At 46.8% G+C, this 21,026-nt stretch overlaps 1 protein-coding gene across 25 annotated transcripts in view; it reads left to right on the forward strand.

Annotated features, from left to right (window-relative positions):
- Positions 1-21,026, forward strand: part of ZNF618 (zinc finger protein 618) — an 87,664-nt gene that overhangs the window by 30,936 nt on the left and 35,702 nt on the right. For 17 of the 25 annotated variants that reach the window (XM_085521587.1, XM_015878783.3, XM_085521584.1 and 14 more), the window contains exons 2-4: positions 6,454-6,497; positions 14,174-14,430; positions 17,905-17,982. In XM_085521587.1, the coding sequence (XP_085377713.1) occupies positions 6,454-6,497; positions 14,174-14,430; positions 17,905-17,982 (379 nt within the window). Of the gene's footprint in view, positions 1-1,663; positions 1,853-6,453; positions 6,498-8,152; positions 8,309-14,173; positions 14,431-17,904; positions 17,983-21,026 lie in introns of those variants that run through there. The other 8 variants (XM_085521598.1, XM_085521596.1, XM_085521597.1 and 5 more) reach the window with 5 other exon arrangements.

The raw sequence follows: 21,026 nt of genomic DNA on the forward strand, positions 1-21,026 counted from the left end.
GCTCTCCTTTACAGAAATACGCCTTCGTTTTCACTCTCCTTTACCCACTTTTATTCTGCTGAGGAAGTGGAGATGTCATTCAGGTGTTTCCTTTAGATTCTGAACGTACCTTAGAGTTCTTACTTGAAGAAATCAACAGGGGAGGTGTTTGCCTGTGTACATCCCTCCGTGTCAGACGGCATCACTTCCTCTTTTCCAAAATGAGTGTCATACAACGTTGTGTCAATAGTGCAGCAGAAGTGACACAAATCTATGCCATGGTGGGTTTTGCTATTGCTGCGCTTTTGGCTGAATATCCTTTCCCTGCAGCTCTCCTCACTCCTTTATTTCAGCTCCATCAACTACAGAGAATAGGAGGTCATGCAGTCTGGGTCCGGGCACTGTTTGTCTCGTGCACTTTGCCTTGAGAGAAAATGTCTGTAGCCCAACTGGTGGCTTACAAATGTCATTCTGGGAGTCAGAGAAGCAGCAGTTGGTGGTACAGAGGGAGGGCGCCTGCTCCTCGCAGCCTCAGCTCCAGAATTCCCCCTATAATTACTGCTCTTTTTTAAGTTTGGAAACATTCTCCCAGCTCTGGGTGCCGCCCCCTTCTTACTTTTAGATCAATGTGGTTTGTCGTTGCTTTATTTATTTATTTTTTCCTTTCCAAAGTAAAATTACCACCATTCCATGCTATTATAAAAGGCAGTCACACCAAATTGGGCGAGAAGATGATGGTCTGTAGTTAACCATCCAGTGGTGAAGGTTTCAGCTCCTTAGACCGTTTCTAAATGCTGATAGGGATTTTTCTTGTAAGAATAGGTCTGTGTATTTTATGGTGTTAGGAACAGGACCTGGAAACGTGCTTAGCCGTGCTTCTGTAGTAAAGCGTGTGGGATTCCGTGTAGAAATAAGTCCTGTTTTGACTTTCCCTTCACGTGAGCGTGTCTCGTGCTGGATAGGTTCGTTTTATCAACTTGGAAAAGTGCCTGTAAGGGGATTTTGTACGAATTGATTTCCTGCGAGTTTCCTGTGAAATTGGAAACCTGGAGAAATGGGTGGATTTCTGAAATTCTATTGTGTGGGTTTTCTCCCCCCTTTTTTTTTTCCCCACGTGAAAAAATAACAATTCTCCCCCCACCCAGCTTTCATTCCGCACACGTTTCTTCCTTAGAAATACTTCCAGCTGTTTCTTTTTTTGGGGGAAACTCGCGCCATCTGTAAACAAGTGCCCGATGCAGATAATTCTGTTATTGCTCGCGGTCACTCTTATTTTCCAGCTTTGAATGGTGCGGGGTTCAGCAGCAATCAGTGACGCTTTTTCTCCTCTTCACCCTCAATTTGATTATTTTTCTCATAAAGAGCGGAGTGAAGAGAGCGCCGAGCAACGGGAGACAGGGAGAATGTTTTGATTACTTTTTGGTTGCTTATAATCAAGGGGTAACTCTTCTAATCCAGGTCAATTTACCGCACTGCTTTAATTCATGATTTTAATTTCATGACTTTCTTGAAAGAAAGTAAAGAATAATAATAATAAAAAAAGAGTAAAAGAATAAAACCACCCAAACCGCAGAAGACAAAACCAACTCATGGGCTGCGGCGGGTCAGAGCTTTTTAATGCTTGTTGGAACAGTTGCAGTTTTTGGTTAAAATTTGTTCCCTTCCTCCCGTCCTCCCCTGCCAGAATTGTGCTGCTTGAATTTCCCTGCGCTGCCACGAGAGAAGAATTGAAATTCAAAGCACAGTTTCTGCCAGTGCTGCCAGCAAGTTCATAAAATTACTCACATGAATATTCCCTCGGCTCAAAGGCAACTGCTTGCAGTCCTTAAACCTGTCTGGGACTACCTGAAGTTATTGGGAGCTCAAGCGAATGGTAGGTGATGCGGAAGTCCCGGGTGCTTCAAAGGCTTTCCTTATGGTTCAGGTTTGAGAGCAGAAAGCTGTGGATTTGCTCAGCTCCTGGCCGAGCTGTTGGCGCTGTTTGGTTTTCTTTTTTCCCCTCAATGCCCACAGGCTGCCATGAGATCTGGAGGGTGGTTCTCGATCTGTGATAAGCAAGAAGTAAATACAGTGGAGTTTAATGGAAGTATTTTGATCACTTTTTCTTTTTTCTTTACTTTTTTTGGTTTGCCTGCCTGCAGTTTTCAGTTTTCCCTCCCAAGCTCCAACTTTCAGTTCCCAAAGCAGGAACTTGGTTGAAAAGTTTGAACACTGTGGTCCGCTGGTTGGCGACCCTGCACATAGCAGGGGGTTGGAACTGGATGAGCTCTGTGGGCCTTTACAACCCAGGCCATTCTGTGATTCTATGGTTTTGTGAACCCTGGCTTCCAGCAGATGTGACCCATACATGTACATGCGATGCCCTTTGATTTTAATTAAATTTGGGGGAGATCGCTGGGATGGGGAGGGCTGAGAAGAACAAGGTGGTTGATGCAGAGTCTGTGTTGCCACTCAAAGTTCAGGACTTCAGCTTTGCCATAGCATCCCCATAGCATCAGCAGGAACCATGGGCACAGGTGTATTGGTTGGTCCCGGTGCTGTGCGGATGCTTTGGTGCAGTGTGGGTTATTCCTTCTCCCTTTTTCTCTTCTGTTTTTAGCAGCAGACTGCCAGCATCTTAACCTTTGTTTATTGGAAAAAAAAGAAAAAAACCCAACCACTTCCTGCACGTTTTGTTGCTCTGAAGTTAATAATAACAGGCAGCGCAGGTAGGCAGGCCGGCAGTTATTTTTATGGCACATTCCTGTGCAAGACCTGTTTTCAGTTGGTTATCCTGGTGCCAAATTTTAATTATTTGGAGTGCAATTTTCCATGCTGAGCGTGCTCCTGGCTCCCTCCTGCCCTGTACGTGCGCTTTGTGTTCCACCACGAAGGGCTGAGCTCTCTTTTGCAACGCGCTCAAGTTGCTTTTGTCTTTTTTTCCCCCCCTTCTTCCCCCCTCCAGGTAAAACAAACAATTCCACCCTTTTACAAACAATCTGTGGGTTTAAACTCTCCTTACCTCCACTCTGGGAGAGGCTGCGGAAGGACCTCATAAGTTTCAGTAGAAACACAGGATCGGTACCGTGGGTGGGAGCCATTAATTCACAAACACATTAATTAGCAGAGGTGGCATCCAGCTCAGCGCAGGGCTCAGTGTCACAGCCCCCTGCTTACATCAGCCAATGTTTTGGGTCTGGGCTCAGTAACCATAACTGAGCCTCGTGCTTCAGTCTTCCGAAATCTCATTTGGCATCTTTGTGCTTTTTAGTTGTGTTGGTGCTTCTCAGTAACTGTTAATTTTAGTTTCAGTTTTCCCTGCGGAGTGCAGCCCTTTCTCTAAGCACACATTTCTGGGGTCAGCCGTGCATCTGCTTGGACTCCTAATTTGTGACACTTTCTCCTGTTAGGAGATGCTGACTGATACGTTTCTTATGTATCTCATGATTCGCTTCTGCTTCTGTTGGGGAACATATGGTCAGAAAGCACACCCTGGTATTGCACATTTTAATTTAATAGCTATTTATCTGTGTTAGTTTTGTGTAACTACCCTCGATGTACCAGACACCAAAGCAGCTTTAGGGAGTCCTATTTTGAACTGTAAATTATTTGATGCTCTGTTACTGCTGTGAGTGGGAGCGCTGTCTCCACTGCAGCTCTCCATGCACCCCATCCTCACACACCAGCGGGCTGGGACGAGCCCTGCTGCTCTGCTTCCTCAGTTAACATTGAGGAAATCATTCACTTAACGAACTGGGTGAGCTGGTGTGGGAAGGTTTTGCCCTTCCTGAAGACGTTGCTCTGTTGAACGTTGCTTGGAGCCACTTCAGTGTGTTCAGGTTGGAGGTGTTTGAATGGTGGTGTGCAGTGATTGGACACAGTGACTTTCTTTGGATATTTCAGGTCTTTAGATGGGACTTTTGAGAAGTTAAATGTAACATTTTGCTTGTTTCATGTGGATGAATCTGGACGTTGGGCTTGTTACATTCATTAGCTATATTATATATTTCATGAGGCCCAAGACAATTTCTCTTCACTCGTGTCATGGGCAAGCCAACAGGTACACCCATGAATTCTGTGTTGAGAGCTCTCATGTCCTGTGGTTTCTCTTCTCTTTTGAAGCAGAGAAGCCCCTCATGTTGGTGGGAGTCACACCATCAAACCTCTCTGTGTGCTCCTCTTGTACCTCTACCCTTTGCACTCATGCATGTGGCATCATGAGAAGGGAGTCCCAAGAATTGCTGAGGAAAAGGAGGTCAGAAAGCAAAAAAAGCCTGTTGCTAGAAATGCTATTTCCCAATAGAACTTCCCAAAATAGCTCTTTGTAAGCCAGAACCTTGCCCATGGGTTGGCAGTGCTGGGTGCCAGCAGGCGGTGAGCTGGGTGTGGGTCCCCATGGGGTGGGTGGGGGTCCTGGTGGGCCCATAGTGTGGGGCCCTGCAGGTGATGTGATGGTTGGGTTTGCAGATATCAGAAGGGCCGGACCCTGCAATGTCCCAACCTCGGTGGGAGTTTGGATGAAACCAACAGCTCAGCGCCCCACGGGGCTTCTCCCTGCCTTTGTACGAAGTCTTCTTTTCATCTTTTCTTTTTTTCCCTTTTTATCTTTTCATTTTTTTGTACACCCAGATCGAATCTCCCCGCAGCGCCCTGAGGCTGCAGCAATCTACCAGTTGCAGGAACCCAGAAAGCTTTCTTTTTTGTTTTCCCATTTTTATTTTTTTTTATTTCCCCCATTGTGTAAGCATGACAAATCATTAATTTTTGATTGATTGCTTTGAATTATGGGCGCTCTGACATCCTTTCTGTAGCCGAACAGCTGTATAACAAATGAACATATCAGTGCTCACAAAAGATCGGAGATCTAACAGAAGCAATTACATTGTCAGCTCCTCCCTTCTGGCTCTTCCCAGGCAATGGAGGGAGGAAATTTTGTAGCAGAAATTCCTCAAGTGGCCGACAATAATAATGGTTAAAAAAAAAAAAACAACAGAACTTGATGTAATTCTGGTTGGTTTTTATCTCTTCATTTCCAGTTGGGTTTTGGAGGCGTTCAGAAGCCGGGCTACATTTCTGCTGGTTGTGAGGCCAGGAATCCCTTTGGAGAAAATTTCACAGGAAGAATTTAAAAAAAAAAAAAAAAAAAAAAAAGAGGAAAAAAAAAATAGAAATTGTAATTTTCAGCTGCTGCTCCTTTAAGATCCCGGATTGCGGCACTGCACCAAATGTGACCTCCAGAACTTTTAAATTAAGAATTTATGCTGGCTTGAAATTTATGAAATATTTCAGCATGAAAGAAAGCCTTTTTCCCTCAGGAAAATTGAGCAATAAATCACGGCGCTCTCGATTTACTGCCCTACAGCCAGCCAAAGAGAGGAGGCTTTTTTTCCTTCCCCCCTTCGTTCTGAAAAAAAAAAATGTAATCATATCAGACAGCTTAGCTGCTATCCTCCCACTCTCTAGAATTTTTAATTTCGGCTGTTTCTGCTTGGATTTATTTCCAATATTCCTGCTCGGCTTTTCAATTTCCTCAGTTATTAAATTTTAATTCAGTGCATTAGCATTTAAATTAAAAAAGGGTTTATTTTATCGAAATCGTTGGCTGGCCCCCATCCTGCTGCACACGAATTGCCTGTTTCTGCCATTTGCACAAAATGTGAAATGCAGCTAATATCTTTTAACTTCTATTTGCACAAATTCAGAAATAAAATTTCTGGGTTTGGAATAATATTGTCTTTCCAAGGAAGGCTCTAATCAGAGAGACAGGGAATGAAGGCGGGGAGGAGGCGGCTCCGTGCCCGTCCCCTTCCTGTGTGCGGGGATGGGGTTGGGGTGTCCATGGGGAGCAGTGTGGGCTGGGCCAGGTACGTGTGGGGCAGGGGCTGCCAGGGCTCTGCTCCCTGGAGCCCCTCATCCAAGAAGAGAGAGGACATGGAGCTGTGGTTTGGGATGAGGAAGGGTGGAATTGAGGAGGTTGGGGTGATGCGTGTTGGGATGACACCTGGTGTCCCCATCACCTGATCCATTCTGGCGCAGCCATTGCATGGCACTGTGCTTTCTTCTTTGTTGGTGTGAATTTAGGCCTTCTGAGCGTGGACGCATTGAATTTGGAGATTTCCTTTCTGTAATTTGGATGTTTAGGTCTTATTTTCCTCTTGAATAGGAAGATTTTTTGCTACAAACTCTGGGTGGCTATGGTAGAACGCAGTAAAATAATTGCATGAGTGATCTCCAGCGTTTGCTGCTGGTTGAGTGTGTTTGGAGGAGAATAATAAAATCATCTCCTTAGTGGAGCTGTGTCTGAAGTCCTACCTTGGTCTGCTGAAAACTGTGGGCTCGGATGTGAATGAGTGGTACATCCTGCCAAAACTGAGCACTGAGGGTTTGTGCATCTCGGTGTAGTTCTGGCACAAGGTCCACCAGGAGAATTAAGAGGACATCCTTGTATTCTTAATCTAAATCGCCTTTTTTTTTTTCATGTCTTCTGTCTTTCAGGCTGACGAAAGCAACAGCAGTGGGAGGAGGAGCTCTTCCAGCAGGTCTGTAACAGATTTCCTTTCTTTGTGGGGATGTGGTGGGCAGGTTCAGCTTTGCTCAGCTGCATTCCCTGTCTTGGTGATGGATGGCAGAGAGCAATTGCACGAGGAGGATGAGTTGGGAGCTGCTGGAGAGCAGTGACTGTACACCCACATTTAGATTTTGCTGGAGGTGGATGCAGGGGAGATAATTCTAGCTGCAGGGACTGTGAGAAGTAATGCATGTGCAGTGCATGCATCCGTCTGTGTCTCCCTGTGCATGACCATGCTGTGGTGTAAAGTCCATCTCCAGTTGTGGCTCTCCCATGATTCACATGCAGCACAGCAAATTCCAGGCCTGTGTTCCCAAGGTTTTGTGGTAAAAATTGGTTGAGATGTAGGAGCTGAGTGATGCAAGGATTTAAGTGGTGACAACATTGAAGATGTACTGGATGAGAACACGTGGCATAGCAAGTGAGAAATGGGAGTTGGAAAACAAGAGTTGGAGAAGCATAGAATGGTTAAGGTTGGAAAAGACCTCTAAGATGGTTTAGTCCAGTGACCCACCCACCCCCTCCATGCCCACTGACCATGTCCCCAAGTGCCACATCTCCATGGTTCTTGAACACCTTCAAGTGATGGTGACTCCACCACTCCGTGGGCAGCCTGTGCCAATGCCCAGCCACTCCTTATGAGAAGAAAATATCCAGTCTGAACCTCCAGTGGTGAAATGAGGCCGTCAGTTCTCATCAGGCTTCACCCTGACCTGGTATCACCTCCACCTGCTGTCACTTGCCTGGCTTTGGGCACCTCTGGGGCACCCAGTGGATGGGGCTCTGTGGGTGAATTTTGGCAGTGCCATCATCCTTCTTATGCAGAAGAAAACTGAGGCTTTCCCAGTTTTGGGAGGCTCGTCAGAGAGCACCAGTGGTGTTTGCTGTCAGGATGACCTGAACGAAGCGCCAGAAGGAAAACCAGGAATTGGCTAAGGAGCTCGGAAACAAAATGCACTTCAGCATTGCCTGCCTGAACAAGGGATGGTCACAGAAAGCTACGTAGCAAAACCTGCTCACATTTCAAGGGAAGCTCTGCCTGTGGCTGAAGGTTGAAATTTGGTTTTGATGAAGTCAGACCATTAGTGACTGTCAGTGCAAGGTGGTTGTTTTGCAAAGTTGTTGCTGCTTGAATGTGTCTCATTAATTGCAAGCTATCATGTAAGCTTTTAACTATTAATTGATATCAGTAAGAAGTGTAAGCAAAATAAGGTTGCCAGGGCAACTTTACCCTTTACTTCTGTTGGTATTTTTGTACCAGCTGTTTACTTGCTCCATCTAAATGTGGTGACCACAGCGTTGGGTTGCTCCTATTCTTATTTATTTATCACAGCGCATTGATTTTATTCTGTTTCAAGTAAATGTTAAAAGCTCCGAAGGCACAGGAATTTTCTGATCTTATCACCTCTGCAGCTCTGATCGGGCCTGGCTGCTGCCTTTGAAATAACATTGGTTCAGCATGCAGCTATTTTCAGCTGAGAATTGGTGGTGGCAGATAGGACTCTCTGTTTCCTACCTTATTAAGTGGTGTGTGGATTCCATACCTCACTGTGTGCTTATTAATGGGATATCGTGAAAACCAAGAAGAATTATTAGGAGGGTAGGAAAAAAAACTCTTCTTTTAAGGGAGTGAAAGGAGAGATGGCTGTTTGCCTTGGAGAAGATGACAACTAAAAGACAACGTGACAAAGCTGTGCGTGTTATTGAACGCTCCGTAGAAGGCAGATCACAGACTTCTTTCTCCTTTTGCAAGAAAAGGGAATCAGTCAACAAAATTAAAAGGTAGGAAATTAAAAGCCAGTAACAAGGAAGCTTTGTTAGTTTGTTGATGTTGTTTGTTTGTTTGATGGGAGCTGTGAGTGCACAGTGCCAAGAGCTGAGCAGAGGGGCTCAGAAGGAACCCAACTGGAAGATGCTGTCTATATGTGATGTGGGCTCTGCTGGAGCAGGGACGGTTCCTGGGGGTTGGATGTCCCACTGCTGTCTGTGCAAAGTTCCCCAAGCCTTCGAAGCCCCATCTGTACAAGGTGGAGCAGTTGGGAGCCCCACGTGCTGTCATTAGGGCTGGCAGGAAGGCAGGGCAGGCAGCGTGACACAGCTTTGGGGATGCAGACCTTGGGGTAATTGCTGGGAATCTCCTTAACACCAGTGTGAAACAAACTACTTACCAGTAATTAATGTCAGCCTTCAGATGGTGGGCTCTGGATCTTGACAAGAAATAATTGAAAAACCAAATGTGCAATTATGTCTGACAAGCAGTGCGTGCTTTTCTTGGTCACCAGAGCCTTGTGTAGTCATGTGTTAGACACGTTTTATATAATTATTACTGTTTATATGGTGGGTGTCAGAGGAAGGAAGAATTTTAGTTTCACGTCCTCTGTTGGCTATTTATTTTAAAGTCATTAGATTTGTTTTCAGACTTAAATACACTTAATGTGCGAGACTCCTGCTGAATAAATCAGACCCTGATACTGGAATTGCATCTGTTTGTGGAGGGAATGGAGCCAACTGGAAGCTCAGTCCCCGTCTGCATAAGGGCTGTCACCAGCCAGGGAGCCCGCTTGCAGTGCAGATGTAGCTGTGCTCTGTGCCCAAAGCGGAGGTAAATCCCAGACCTGTTACAGTTGTGAGCTGGCTGTGAGGACATGGATGGGTCTTGGTTTTACTGCGCTGTTGCAGGGGTTGCAGAGAGTGGGAGCTTTCTTGGAGGTGGAGTTCCCCAGCAGCCCCTCTAGGCTGGGGCACGGGCATCTCCCAGCTCTCATACAGCACAGTTTTCCCCTGTACGGCAGCCCAGGCTGTGGTGCTCAGGCCATCTGGCAGCTTTGGTCTTTAGCAGGATGGTGCTGTCAGGAGAGGCTGTGTTTTGGTAGACCAAGATAGCTGGGAAAATGGTGCCTGCTGCTTTGTCTGCCATACCCACATTTCAGTAGCTCTTTCACTCATGATACCTCTTCAAAGAAAGTTCTAATTTTAGTAAGATGAGTGAAAAAACCCAGCTATTTCAGTAACACGTTTTCAGCTGGAGGGGAACATCCCAAGAAATGGTTGTATATACTTTGCTCCTCCTCAGCTGCTCCTTTGCCCTATTGGTGGCATCTTTCCTCCTTCCTTTGCTTGTTCTGTACTCTGCAGACACGTCATCCTTAGCAGCTCTGTTACCCTCAGCCTCTAGGAAGGGGATGTGTGTGAGTGTTTCTGAGAAGGAAAGCTGTTTCAACTGTTTCCCTTTTGTTTAAAAGACCACCTGGGAGATGCTCAGTCTGAGCATGAGGAGCTTAAGACACTCTGCGTTAGGAAAAGAGGGAAGTATTAGTAATTAGGCAGAGTATTTAATAGCCTTGGTGCTCTCGGAAGGATTCTCACCAGCCATCTTCAGGAGGGAACAAACAGAGCAACAAACAAAACAAGCAGCTGATAGAAGAGGAGCGAACAGTTCAGTTTCACACCGAGATGTGGACAGAAATTGAGAAACCTGTGGATGTTTCCTTGAAGCCCAGAAGGAGGTCGGAGCGCCATGGATGTGGAAGGAGGGGCGGCAGCACACAGATGCATCTCAGCTCCCGTGGGACCAACTTATTTTCTGCACAAGCCACAGTGTGAAACGTCAGAGCCCAGGAGAGCTTCTGGTGATGTGAGGTGGAGCCATGCTTCCTTCTGGAGCTGTGGAGCACTGAGCTGCACTCACAGTGCAGCAAAGCAGGGTTACCAGGACTTGCTTTTCCTTTGGCCATCCGCTCTCCTGGGCAGCTCGGGGCTGTCCTGATACAGCCCACAGTCTGCTGTTTATCCCCATCTCCAGCAGCAGGACGTTGCTGCCTCGTCTGTGCTGCTCCCCAGCTGAGGAGTTTTCCCAGTCCTGAGGTCCTGTCTGCTGTTCTCTCCCTTTTACCCCTTGTATCCCACTCCTCTAACACTGTCGTTGCTGCTGCTCTGGGGTGGGCTTTGGCCATGCTGGGAGCTCTGGGGGTTTGCAGGCAGTTCTCACCCCCTCCATCAGTTCCGAGGCAGCATGGAGCTCTTCCACTGATAGGAATAAATCCTTCATCTCTTTGTTTTTCCTGAGTTTCTTTGTCTCTGTTGACATTACCCTGCTTGAAAATTTAAAGACGCTGGCAGCTATTCTATTATCATCTTAACTTCAGTTTTTAACCTGCGTCGTTTGTATGTCACACTTCTTATCAGACTGAGTTCTTTTGCTTTTGGCGAGTGCTGAGCGTTTGTTTTTTGTTGGATAAGCCATCTTTTTTCTAATTTGGTTCGACTTTCCTCTTCAGACCGCCCTCACGATGCTCCTAATAAGGACTTCAGGGAATTTGTTTTGCTAATAACTGAGGAATTCTTTGTGACTCTTCGCTGCTGTCTTGGTTTGCGTTTTAATGTTTATTTTCTTGCAGAGAGGCAGCCCGGTTTGGTCCCATCATTTACCTGTTCTGAAGGATTTGGAACAGTTGAGCATCCCTTGAGGGATGAACACACAGTTAAATCCCTCTTACGCTGTCAGCAGCAGTCTGTTGTCAGAAAGGCTGTGTTGGAGAGGACTGTGGTAGCCGGTATTAAGGCTTCTGCTTTTTGTTTGTTTTCCCCAAATGTTCGCAGTTGTTTCATTTGTGGCGTTGCCTCTGGTTTTGCTTCCTTTCCTTTTGGGCAGCCAAGGCCTTTCCATCTGGCATGACATCAGCCAGCTGCCTGTTGGTTTTGAGAAGGCGAGTTGTGGTGTCCCACTGGTGACACTGTCCTGCAAAGCACGTTCCTACAAGCATCCACTGCATGATCCTAATTACTGTGCTCTTCTGAATCTCTTTGCTCCTGCAGACCAGAAGAGCAAACCTAGGAGTGAGCAATAGTGTTTTAGTAGTGTAGAAGGGGACACAGCATTCTTGGCCATGGGGGAGTTGGGTGTTGCCATCATTGCTGGTGGGGCATTGGCGGTGTGTCTGTGCTTCTTCCAGCTTGAATGGAGTCCAGAAGAAATTGTGGGTGCTGCATGTTATCTGCTGGGGAGGAAGAGCTTTCTTTGTAGGTGTTGATTCAGAGTATGTCCTCCTCCACGTTTGCTTCCTTTTCCTCTCCTTTGGAGAGAAAACACACAGGAGCTGACGTTGAAGACCGATTCTCCGTTGATCTCACTTTGCTCCTCCCCAAAAGCTCAGCAGGATGTGTGCTATAAAAATAGCCTCATTAGAAGCCATCTGAGTACATACGCAATCACAGATCACTCAGAAGGGAGCACTGAGCATGCATGTTGCTGTCTTCAGAGAATTACATGACAAATTATTCCTAGCTGGAAGAAATGTCCTTTTGTAATTGGGTTTTTTTTCCCTCATTCTTTCATAAGGGAGGAGTGTGTGTTTTTTAAGTAGCTTTTAGTCACTTTCATTATTTATGAGAATGCTACTCCAGATCAGAAAAGCAAACTGCAAATGCGAGTCTCTTCTGGCTGCAGCAGCTGACGGGTCCCATTTGCTTTCAGTCATTGCAGGTTCCGCTTATCACAGCCAGAAAGACTCTTCAGAGATGAAAACAGCATCGTATTGCAGCTCTGTGGTGTGCACCTCTTTCCCTTCCATTCCTTCATTGGCAGAAAACTGGCTGGAAGGGGGATTGCTGGTTTCATTGATGGAGTGCCAGGGCAGAGACTTGCAAGCAGCCACCTTCTTCCTTGGTTCTCCCTTCTGGAAGAGCATTGCTCATGAGGCATTGGTGCCTATTTCCTTGTTGCATCGTTTGGCTGATAAGGCTTTAGCCTCCGTTTTAGGCTCAGTCTAAATAGTTCCAGGAAGATGTACCTACCTGTACCTGTCCAGCTCCCCATGCTGACTCCTTATCAAGCCTCCTTAAATCTCTTCTGCCTTCTCATGCTTGTGTTTGACATGAAAGTGGCCGTATCGTCATCAGAAGATGAAAGTCTGATGATCAAAGCAGGCAGCGGTGTTGAAATGAGCATTGTGAGATGGTGGAGCTGGTGATACAGTAATTGGCTATGTGACCTACTTAGGCAGAGGAGTGACACATACACATACAGTGTTTGTTTGTTTCTTCAGTGTTTAAAATCTATAAGGCCTGTTGAGGAAAGTGAAATAGTAGCTCACAGGTAGGAGCAACCAAGCTTGCTGTTGAGTGATGGTGTGAGCAGCTTCTGCTTCCTCTCCTCAACAAGAAAAAGCCTCTTGGATCTCTAAGACATCGTGCCATGTTAAATGCAGGTTGGACTTGTGGAGGTAATAGCAGCTGATCCCTGGAAGGCCACACTTAACACTGTAGAACTGCATGGGTCTCCCCAGGACCGACAGCTTTCACTGCCTTTATCAGTGTTCTGCACTTCACACCTTTGCTGTGTGGTTGTTTCACAATGGATCCTACCCTCTGTACACACTCCTGGCTGCTGCCTTTGCCTCATCTTTGGAGCAGGCGCTCGGCTGCGTTGCTGTCTGCTGAGATTGATGGACCTTTCTGGACATCCAATAATATTACCATAAAGAACTTCCAATTTTCAACCACATTTTCTCTGTCTTAATTCATCTTTCTCGCTCGTGAAAGCCCTGGATGGTTTTGGGAGTATGGAGGGAAGCGTGTGTGAGGAGGATGGGAATGACTGCGATGGCAGGTCAAGGCTAATTCGCTCTGTTTAGGGGCTATTAATTGCACATTTCATTCCATAATGAGAATGAAAGGATGAATAATAAAATATCTGGCGATACGATGTGATTGACCCGTTTTGAGATAGCAGCTACATGTCCATGTAGGAGGTTGTGCAGTAATTATTGCAGAAGATTGTTCTCTTCCTTCATCCTCTCCTCTCATCTCAGCCTTCCAGCTTTACCCGCTGAGCTCCTTCCCCTCCACCTGCAGTGTTTGGATTTGTCTTCCAGCTCTGTAACCAGAATCTGAAAGCATTGCAGGAGTTGGTTTTCTGTCATGTTAATTTGTGCTTTCTTCTGACTTCCTGTGATGTTCCAGGCAGTGGGATTTTCCTTCTTTTTCACTGCTGCATGGTCTAGTAACTCTCATCCCTAAGTTCAGCCTATTTTTCACTTACTTTTGTCTATTGCTTCTGCTCACAACTTTTCCTGTCAGCTGTTCTGGTTGTTTATGACTCCGAGTAATGTCACAGTCTCCTTAAAATCATGACAAGACTGTTATCATAATACATACATATCCTCTTCAGTCATCACTCTATGTTAAGTACAGCCATATGAGAGCCATAGGATGAGGGTCAGGTTGCTTTGAAGGGCTAAAAGAGAGTCTGCAAGACTGGGTTAACCCATGGAGGAATGCACAAAGGTGGAGAGAGCTCCGAATTAAAAATGATGGGGACATTCAGCATTTCCTCTGCATGACTGGGCTGCTCTTGGCATGGCATTGGAAATCAGGACTGCCCACGTTGGGGTCCTGGTCTGGCTCCTATTGAGTGATTTAGGCTGTTTTCAGCTGCTGCTGTTGTTTGTGATGTTTAAGGTTATTTTCAGTATTGGCAGATGGTTTTATTACTTTCGGCTGGTTAAATTTTTATTATTTACCCTATATGACAGACACTCACTTTAAAGAAGTGGCATTAAGCAAAAGAACCTTTGATTAAGTTCTAGTCGTTAGAAATGAGTGCTTGAAAATTAGAACTCATTTTTTCTCCTGTTTCCCCCCATTCAGGGAGTGTTTGAAGAGGAGCCCGCGGAGCCCAAAAGCAGAGGGCTCCGATTCGGTGACATCTCAGTCCTCACCCAGTGAAGAGGCTGGAATGATGACTGAGGTGAAGGTGAAAACAGAGGTACCGGATGACTACATCGAGGAGGTGATCTGGCAGGATGACACCAAAGATTCCAAGAAGAACGTAAAGGACGGGCCGGGAGATGTGCCAGCAGAGATCTGCGTGGTGATCGGAGGGGTCCGCAACCAGCAGACGCTCGGTAAGCTGTGGGTGGGTGCATCCCATCGCTCAGTGCCCTGAGCCCGTGGTGTGGGGACAGGAACGATGCTCTGAAGGCTCCGCTCTGCTGGATGGGCTGGAGCCGGGGGGCATTGCAGTTCCTGGCTCAGGATGGTTGACTTTATTTAACTGCTGCTTTCTTTTTATATATGATCACCACCAAGGACTCAGACAAGATAAGGGTTGCTATAAAAGAAGGATTATCGTGTCTTCTGATGTGTTAAATCACTTGTCCATCAGTTGAACTAAATTGATGGTGAAGCCGTGGCTGCTGCCAGGTGTGTTGGTCGTAGGTAAAGAGAAGAGCAGGAGGGGAAGTTGGAATGTTTTCATGAGAGTTGCTTTGAGGCAACAAATGCTTCCTGTAAATGATTAGATTTAAAGCAGTTTTTACAGTTTGCTGAATCCTTTTCTTCTCCCTGTGAACATCACACTGTCCTCTGCTACCACAGCAGGGAAGTCTGGAGTCCTGGAAGAGGCTCTGCTCCTGCTGAGAGGTTTCCTCCTCTTGCTGTGACACAGAGCAGGTCTCAGCCACTGAGAGCAGAGGCAGTTGCTGATAGAAAGAAGAGAGGGGTTGAACCAGGTTTACTTGGAGGGAGGAAGCTGATTTGAGCTGCCTGGTGTTGCTGTTGTGGTTGGTTTGTCTTGCACGGGGAGGGAAAAGAGGCATTGATGATTGATTTCCTCCTGGCTTTTGTTGATCTAAAAATCTTCTGATGTGGAGGCAATACTTTGTGTACTTCCAGATCTTTTTATGCCCTCACAGCTCTTGAGAAGTTGGAGCCTGATGGGCAGCCCTGAAGCACAGGAGTGTTCCCAGTGCCCCAGGCCACTGAGTAGGGGCAATAGGAACTTCTCTCCCAGCTGTCAGGAGCTGGGTGTCTGTCACACCTCATCCCCATGCTGCTGGCTGGGCTCTACAGGTGGTGTCCTTGGAGGATGTGGTTTCCAGCTGAGAAGGAGGGGATTTTTGCTGTTGGCTTTCCTGGATGCACACCGATATGTCACCCCATCACCCCAGTGATGGTGATGGGGATGGGCTGGATTCTGGCTGGGTTCTCCTGCAGCTGCTGTTGTGATGTGATCTGGTAGTCCTGGATGGAGATCACTTCAGCCATACAGAAGGTCAGCACTTTGGTAGGGTTGTCCACTCTTTCACTGGGGAAACTGAGAGTTGAGGTGTCGAAAATGGTTATTTTTGATAGAAAAAATAGTGCCTCAGGGTGACAGCAGCTTCCCTGGGGTCTCAGTGCTGGGGCTGTGGGCTGTGCTGCGTCGTGCATTGCAGGGCTTATGCTTTGTTCTGAACCACACATTGCCTGCAGGGCCCTGCTGTCCTCCTGGTTTTGTCTGCTCCTTCCAGCAGTTTATAATGGAGATTCTCAACTCCATGTGTGGCAAATCGTCCCTCTTTCTGTCATGTTGGACCTCTGCCCCCACCTGGCTGTGCTGCTGGGTTGTCTCCCTGTCCCCACGTGGGTCATCCTGCTCTGCCATCCACATGCAGGAGGTGAGGAGATGTCCTCTGGAGGAGCTGACTGCAGCTTCCCCCGGGTTGCACATGAGACCTGGGTACTTATAGGGGGGTAATATGTGGCCGTGGGATGTCCTGGGCTACCTCCTGTCCTTACTTCCAGGCAGAGCCTCCCATACATTTTGTTTTGTGGCGTGGGGAGAGCACTGCAGTCACTTGTGTGGGGTTATGCTCTTCTTGAAGAACTTCTGTGCAGGAAAATGCACTTACGTGCTGTGGAGCCTCTGCAGAGGAAGGGAGGAATACAAGAAACGCAGGGAAAAAAAGTCAGCCTAGAACCCCTCACTGCTTCTGACCTTTTTTTTCTCCCAGTGCTCTGTATGTGCACCGTGCTGCTCTAAGGGTGTGGGTGGGTGCTGGTCTCTATTTGCTGTTGGTACAGCTGAACCTCAGCTGCTGTGCGAAGCTACAGATCGGTAGGGCCCAAGTGTACTCATCTTCTGGCTGTGCTTGCTATGGGGCTCCAGCTGGAGGAGTTTGCAGAAGAAAACTGTGAAGGTTGGTGATTTATCAGCTGTGATAATTAAGAGGCCATGGAGCAGTTTGAGACACAGTGAGCTGGCGTCAGTGTGGGGGTTGTATTTTGTCAGATGTACTCCTGTGTATCGGGCTGTAGTGAGTTGCCTGTTTCAGCATCACTCAGTATCCTCTCGAGCTCAAAGGACAGTCTGCAGTGATGCTTTCATGCTGGACAGGGAATGCTGTGCTGTTCTGAGATGGAAGGAGGGTTGTTTTCTTCCCAATCTGAAAGCAACAGGACATGGGAAGAAAAGGATGTGAGCGCAGTGGGTTCAAAAAGCACTCTTGATTTTGTTCCTTCCTCTTGAGTGGCGCTGGTAAGTATTGCTGTATGATGATGCTTGGGAGGGTTTGTCTGGACGTGTGTATGAATGTTGTGTTCTCACCTGTGGCTTGTCTCTGAGTTTGGCTGTTTCCCATAATCAGGAACAGGTTGTTCTGAGGCTGCATGTGTGTCCATGGAAGGGAGCTGTGCTCACACTGAGCTGTACCTCAGCCCTGCTTTGTCCCACCTCCTCCTGCAGTAGGTGCTGCCCTTCTCTGTGGGTGGGGACGTAGAGGGTCAGTTTCTCACCCACTGATGGACAGCTGACAAATGCCACATGAGAGCTTGAAGGGCTGATTTATGGCCTGTTTGCAAGAAAGGTTGAATTGTCTTCAATGACAAATCTGTGGAAGTTTGTGTCTGCCCGTCCAATAAACAGGAGAGCTGGAATTCACTGCAGGATTTCACCATTACAGACAATTCTCTGTCTCTGTTCCTCTGCTCTCATTTCAAACGACTGTTTGTAGATGTGTGTTCTCTGGAATTAGATGCTCAGATTGAGAAGAGAGACTGCCGAGGTCACGTGGTTTTCCTTAAAAAGGCCCAAAGTCCCATTTGTGCCCTTTGGTTTCCTCTGGGTGGATATTTACCAAATCTCAGACCTGGGAAATGGGTGCACTGGACATTTCTTGAGGGGTTTTGGAGCTGCCTGCCCAGAGGTAACACCACCCTGCCATCACACTGGCTGCTGTTTGCAGTCGGGGAGCTCTTTTTCCCATACACGAGGAACTTACTGAAAAGCAACTGAAGGTTATTTCTGTCAGTAGGAAATATTAGTCATTATTATAAAATCATAAGTCGTGCTATTTTGAGAGAGGCCCTTTCATGTTAGCCAATTTATAAAGTTATACTGAAGATGTAAACTCAGGGTAATATGCCACGGAATCTTAAATGAGGCTGAAAAAGGAATCGAGTCTGGGATAGTGATTTCCTGCACTTAAATCCATGAGCCTTCCAAAAATGACTGTGCTGCAAACTGCGTTCTTTTGTCCCTGGTTTATGGATAAGTAAATTGTGAGGCTGTTTTTCCTGATCTCATGTGGTGATGTATACCTTTCTGTCTTGTTTTTCAGGGTCTTATGAGTGTGGAATATGTGGGAAGAAATACAAGTATTACAACTGTTTCCAGACCCATGTGCGAGCGCATAGAGGTATCTCTCTCCTGCTCAAATATTTGGGAATCCTGGGGTAACGTTTAGGCTCAGGGAGTGTTTTTGAGCAGGCCTTGAAGGTTGCTCTTTGCTTCTCTGTTGGGTGGCCTGTGCACAGCTTGGTGACTGGCTGAACTCTGCAGCTCTATGCTCCAGCAGTGAAATTGTGCTGAGCTGCTGTGCTGGGAGCACTGGGGTAGCCACAGTATTCACTGCAAGGGGCTCTTTGGGGCAGTGCTGTGTGCTGCAGATCACAAGGCTCTCCATGCAAAGTCTCATGCCGGCCCCAGGGGTGGGCATCTGCCTTGAGGTGTTCTGGTCCATCCCTGCAGTGTGTGAGTGGAGGACAGTGGCAGTCTGAGGCAAACTTCAGGACTTCAGGATGTTCGTGTAGGCTCGGAGGGTTGCTTTTATTTATAAAAGAGGATTACGTGTGGTGAAACATATGAGGTGCTGATGTCGGTTACTGCTTCTGGATGCCCATAGCGCAGGTTGCTACGTTGGTTATCTCCCTTTGTATGGGCAATGGTGATGCTCCTGTGTTTTCATGCACATGTCAGAATGATGCTTGAGATCCCCCCCGTGCCCCTGCTGGGATCACGTTCCAGTTGTGCTGTTTGCTCAGTCAGAAGCAGGTTTTATTTTATCTCAATTCTCTGTAAGCCTGGCCAGTCTCAAGTTCCTTAATTGCAGAGGTGGGAAAGTCTTGCTTGGCTGTTTTGTACAATTAGTGTGTATCTGAGATAGCAGAACCAGAATCACTTGCAGCTCCATCAGGAGCTCTTCAGTGTTTGTGTTTTCTCTCATCTGAGTCGGGCAGCGTGTGTGTCAGCTGTGTTCACCCCTCAGTTGTCACTGGCAATATCATTGCACTGGGGCTTCCATTGAACGATTGACTGGGATGTCTGAAGGAGAGCAGGGGGATCCCCCAGAGAAAGCTGAAAGCCCAGGAACGATGAATGCCAACAGTGTGACAGTGACAGTTGGTATCTTTAAACTCTCACAAGTCAGCAACTGTGCAGCTGAAAAGTGAATGTGCGCCCATGACTTGTCAGTGTTCCATCACATAATACATCCTTTAATTGCTTGGTTGCGTAGTCCTTGTGTGCTGTTTAACATCATAGAGCTGCTTCTGTATCCTTAGATACATGCGGAATTGTTTTTTAACGCTGGCTTTTCTTTCTAAATACCAACAAAATTCCTAGAAGTCCTTTAAGTGCTGCTGCAAAGGAGCTCGGCAGTCAAAGAAGAAAATCCATAGGATAATAGTGAGCAGCAGCTGTCCCACGTACCGTGGGAAAAGATCAGGTTTGAAACCATCAACCCGAATGTGCAGAAATCTGTGTGACCCGATGGGCTGCATCCCAGGGTCCTGAGGAACTGCTGGGTGACGTTGCTGTGCCACTCTCCTTCACCTTTGAAAAGTCATGGCAGTCAGGTGAAGCCCCCAGTGAATTGAAAAGGAGAACCAGAACCCCCATTTTAAAAGGGTAAGGAGAAGGACAAAGGGGACTGCACGGTGCTCAGCCTCACCTCCGTGCCATGTGAGATCATGGAGCAGATACTCCTGGAGGGCATTTGTATTAGATGCTGGGAGGAAATCCTTTCCTCAGAGGGCAGTGAGGCCATGGACAGGCCCTGGGCAAACTGAGCTGGGGGGGCAGCCAGCCCAGGGCAGGGGGCTGTGAGGACCCTCCAACCCAAACATGCTGTGAGGTTGTTATTCTGTGATACCGTCATACAGAGGACTTTGCTGTTGTTTCACAGCACTGCAATCATTTTGCAATAACAATTGCAGTATTTAGACGTGAGGCAAGAACTGCTTTTATTTCACTCCTTTCCACCAGGTTCCATTGGGTCCTTACTTCAGCAGGGATCTGTAGGAGCTGTATTGCTATGAGGTCACCTCCTGTTGTGTGGTTCAATTCATTTGGATTTCTATGTTTATTTCTATCGATTGTGAAATTAGGCTCTGCATCATACGGTCTGGGTGCATCAGGATGCACTCATCAAATTGATATCCATAGATTTCTCATGAACTCAGTGAAGACATCATTTTGCCTTTTGTTTTCAAAGTCTTTTTAATGTGTAGCCGTAGAAGATGGAAATTTTCAAATTTTTCTATGTGGAAATTTATTTGTAATTTTCATGTCAGCAATGGAGAAGCACAAGTTGTATATCTGAAACTTATAAAGTGTCGTTTTATGCTGCTGTAAATTGATGCATGCAGTAGTACCATTTAAAGTGCATTTAAATTGCCTTAAAACAATGAAAATCAAAATGAGATATTTATTCTTGTACACCAGTCAACAAGAAATCAAATTGAAAGCTTGATGCAACTCTGCAAATGTGATTCTCCCAGCAGCAGAACCCGAGCTGGATGCTACAGCACTTCAGAAGTGCACCTGAATGCAGGGAAACAACGCGACACTGGGTGTGCGTGGCATGTGTGCTGGGAAGAAGGGGCTGATATAGAGGAACCCGGTACCTGAGGGTTTGGCTGACTCAGGTCAGCTCAGTTGCCCTGTGTCAGAGTAGCTGGAGTTAATTTGTCTCTTCTCAGCTGCTTTCTTCCAGGGCTTTTTGGTTCCTCTAGCAGAAGTGCCTCCTTTGGGTTATTTACTGAAGGATACCCACCCCCCCCTTGAACAGCTTTGCTGCTTTTTGCTTTCTTGTGCTGTCCCTGTGTCACTGACAGGACTTGGGAAGTTGCTCCTGCAGATGGGCAGAGATGGTGATCAACACCTACTTCTTGTCATGGGAGAGGAAAGAGGTCCAGAGCTGATCAGTGCAATTACTTCGGAGCAGAGCAAGTGAGAAAGCATTCCTATAGACAGCCCTGCTGTCCTCAGTCAGTGGCACAAGTTCTGTCCCTAGGAGGGGAACTGTGAAGGTCCCGCATTGTCTCTGCTTTGCACCGGGTTATTTTGATGCTGTATATAAACAGGTAGGAGCTGTAGCAGGGGAGCTGGGGGTTTGTGGCTGCTGTAGACATGAGGTCTTTCCACCTTTCCCTTCTTGTCCTTTCTCATTAGCTCCTCACT

This window comes from Coturnix japonica, chromosome 21, assembly GCF_054131305.1.
Source record: "Coturnix japonica strain WE chromosome 21, WE-NBRP24, whole genome shotgun sequence".
Taxonomy (NCBI): domain Eukaryota; kingdom Metazoa; phylum Chordata; class Aves; order Galliformes; family Phasianidae; genus Coturnix; species Coturnix japonica.